Source organism: Alosa pseudoharengus, unplaced genomic scaffold, assembly GCF_046254945.1.
Source record: "Alosa pseudoharengus isolate Yale_2024_CS ecotype anadromous, Long Island Sound unplaced genomic scaffold, YU_APseudo_1.1 YU_APseudo_1.1_scf_20, whole genome shotgun sequence".
Lineage (NCBI taxonomy): Eukaryota > Metazoa > Chordata > Actinopteri > Clupeiformes > Clupeidae > Alosa > Alosa pseudoharengus.
This window is the reverse complement of record NW_027468664.1, coordinates 13,021,239-13,024,875: the sequence shown is the minus strand read 5'-3', so window position 1 is coordinate 13,024,875 and position 3,637 is coordinate 13,021,239. Positions and strand designations below refer to the sequence as shown.

At 43.7% G+C, this 3,637-nt stretch overlaps 1 protein-coding gene across 1 annotated transcript in view; it reads left to right on the top strand.

Annotated features, from left to right (window-relative positions):
* Positions 1–3,637, top strand: part of dock4b (dedicator of cytokinesis 4b) — an 89,396-nt gene extending 85,759 nt beyond the window's left edge. The window contains 1 exon segment of the mRNA XM_076296609.1: positions 1,052–3,637. Within this exon segment, the coding sequence (XP_076152724.1) occupies positions 1,052–1,540 (489 nt within the window). The 3' untranslated portion in view covers positions 1,541–3,637.

Below are 3,637 nucleotides of genomic sequence, written 5' to 3'. Positions count from 1 at the left end.
CTCAATACAACACGGTTAAGGTTAGCAATGACCGTTAAAATAGCCAGAGTTGGTACTCTGCGTGATTGTGCTGACCTAAAAGCTTCGGTTTAGACATCCAGGGTAGAGTCAGTAGGGGCTCATCAGAAGTAGTGGAGCTCAGTGTCCCTGCTGGGCAGAGGTGGGGCTGGACTATATGAGCAGAAGAAGGTGTGTGTGTGTGTGTGTGTGTGTGTGTGTGTGTGTGTGTGTGTGTGTGTGTGTGTGTGTGTGTGTGCTGTATGTATGTGTGTGTGTGTGTGTGTGTGTGTGTGTGTGTGTGTGTGTGCGCGCATGATGGGCAGGAAGAAAGGTGCCTTGGGATCTCCACAGGGAGTATGTGTGTCTGTTAACATTACAGCAGGTAATCAAAACAGGAGACTCACTTGCATTCTGGGTGACAGAGAGCTGCCCATCAGGGCTTGCTGTGAGCAACCAACCATGGTCCACTACACACACACACACACACACACACACACACATACACACCAAAGTGAGTCAGATCATGCCGAGCTGTCCCTGGCCTGTCAACAGGATACTGACAGCCGGTCCCTCATTTATGATAAATATAGAATCTCAATGTGTAGTGTGGACATGCACCCACTGTAATATGCATTTCATGTTTGTATTTAGTATTCAGCATCGAGTATATGGAGTAAGCAGCTCTGTGCACTAGTTTGCACTAGAGAAAGGAAGAAGGCTTACATGTTGCCTATATGGCTGTGTGTGTGTGTGTGTGTGTGTGTGTGTGTGTGTGTGTGTGTGTGTGTGTGTTTAGGGGGTCTTTGAAATGGTAATGAATATGCTACTTTTTCTTTGTTGCTTGTTTGCTGTTGTGTGTGTGTGTGTATGGATGTACTGTACACAAATGTGTGTCTCTATACTGATATGCTGTGTGCTATAATGTCCCTGCCTGCTTGTATTAATGTGATTGTGTGTATATGTTTCTGTTTTTATCAACTTGGGACAAAGCAATATTGTGCCATTATTGATTGCTATTATTTATTTCTGTCGGCCATGTGTGTGTGTCCAGAACTCTGCGCCTCCCTTCACCCCCTCTCCCACTGAGTGCCAGCCAGCTGGCCTGGTGTCCAACTCGCCAGCCCTGTCCGGCAGCTACAGCAGCGGCATCTCCTCCCTGAGCCGCTGCAGCGTCTCGGAAGCTTCCGGAACCGAGGGGCCACCTACCGGACCGGGCTCGGGTCACCCCGACGGAAACCCGCCGCTCTTGCCCCCCAGCACCCTGCTGCCGAACTCCGCGTCTGAACGTGGCCTGGACGAGCTGGGCCCGCGGCGTGACAGCAAGACCCCGCCCCCCTACAGTGTCTTCGAGCGCTCCAACCCCCGCCGGCCTATGCCCCTCCCCCACAGCCTCTCCGTCCCCCCCCAGGTGGACCCACCGGCGCTGCCCCCCAAGCCCCACCAGATGCGCTGTGCCAAGCCGGATGTCGATCCCCGACGGCCCCCTCCCATCGACACCCCACGGCCCAGGGTCTTGCCCAGAAAAGTGTCCCAGCTCTAGGAGACACGGGGAGCTGAGTAAAGATTTAAAAAAAAAAAAAATTGTTGCCATTTTTTTGCACTTTCAAAATGAAAAATGATTGAGAACTCTTTTAGGTTCACTGATCTCAAACCTTTTTTCCCCTACGAGATCACCTGATAAAACTGGACCCATTGAGAAGTACACACATTCAAGGAAACAAAACACAACAAAATCATAGTGATTTGGCTGCACGATGCTGCACTTTTAGCTGTAGGACTCCAAGTAACACCAAGCAAATAGTCAAACTGCACTCAGTATTTTTTTTTTTATTATTAGGGCAGTCAAGAACCATGAAAAATAAAACATTGGCTTTTTTAAAGTAGGTGTTAAAATCCCAATGTGTGTACATACTAGTGAGTTTTCAGACAAATGTTTTGCCTTAAGTGTCAGACGCAGTCTTTTGATTGATTGATTGATTGATTGATTTTGATTGGAACAATGCACGTCTCCGCGTCGGCTGTAGTTTTGTCTGGTTTATACTGGTGCTAGCGGACAGTACTCTCGTATTCATTCCTGCACAGGAACACTTGCCTGACTTGATAGTCCACTAAAGCTATTTTAGGCCTCTACTCTATCCCTTAAGACTACAGTTTTTATGATCACATCAGTAACACAGTGAACACTGCTATCGGGCTTTAAATGGCTTGAAGATGACGTGGGATTTTTTTGCCACAAAAAAAAAAAAAATGTCTTGCAGCTGGGGGGTAGGAACAAGGCCTCTTAACCCGAAAAATAATTTATACCCATCTCAAGTTTTGAGTAGCACGGCGGGAGCAATCATGCCTGTTCTCATTTATCTTCTAATCATAGAATTTTAAATAAAAAATTCCAGAATCCCCACCTCCCTCCTGCTTTAGTCGCATGTTGTGGGAAAAGGAAATGGACTTTATGAAAGATCTGCTGGACTCTTGTGCCAAACGAATGGAACATGCAGTGGTGGAACTGGGGAAGATAAGGTGAACTGAAAGAAGCAGGTCCTTAAGTGTGTCTGTGTGTGTGTGTGTGTGTGTGTGCGTGTGTGTGTGTGTGTGTGGTATACATGCATATGTGTGTGTAGGCACATACACTTGTGCATTGAAGAGAGAGAATGCAGACTTGTCCTGCCTTAGAGTAGCTGGATAAGAAGCTGATGACTATTTGATTTATTTCTCATGTTTTAACGATTCAACTAATTTCAATGTTGCTGTTATTTTATGATACTTGGGATCAATATGAGCACAAATCGGATAATGGCTATTACCTGTCTTGCCCCTTTCAGCTCTTCTCTTTCTTTTAATCTCTTTCTCTCTCATTCTCTCTATCTATCTCTCTCTCTCTTTCACACTCTTACTCACACAGCTTATATCTCTCACAGTACTTCCAGGAGTTATGTTTTTAACCCACTGCCAGAACTCTAAAACACAAGTGGGGTGCCGCTCTGGCTGTTGATTCATTCAGAACATGAATTCCTTAGCAGTGATCCAGCTGTGCATATGTTAAGTCTACTCTGGTCACCTCTGCTGTTTAGCTAAACAGTTCACCTTGTCAGCGTCTATTATTTTACAGTGTCCATTAAAGTTCATTACTTGGGGGCTCGTCTGGGATTTCACATGTCAGTGTAATTGCCGTTCTGTACAACTGTTCTGTACATTTGTAGAGGAACATACTGATAACTAAACTCAATTCCGTCATTTTGTTTTGTTTGTTTGCATTTTAAGAAATTAACTGGAGTATTATTTCAATGAGTCATTTTTGTATGGTATTTTTTTTTCTTTCAAATTTACATTTGTTGTGAATTTTTGGATTAAATATTCACATGAAATCAGTACTTGAGAAATTGTAAATTATATAATGAAGTCGTTGTATGTAAGTATGCCAAATACTGTACCTTGTCTATTAAAAGTATTGTAAATATTGTGTTTTTAACAAACTGTAGTTATAACAAATTTACAGCTTTGAATGTGGAAACAGCAAATTATAATTATAAATGTCAAATATTTATGTTTTGTGAGTGTAGAGGAACAGAGGTAATTCCAATGTACACCTAACTCATTTGCATTCTAAAATAACTACCCTGTGGAATAAAAAAATCAAATT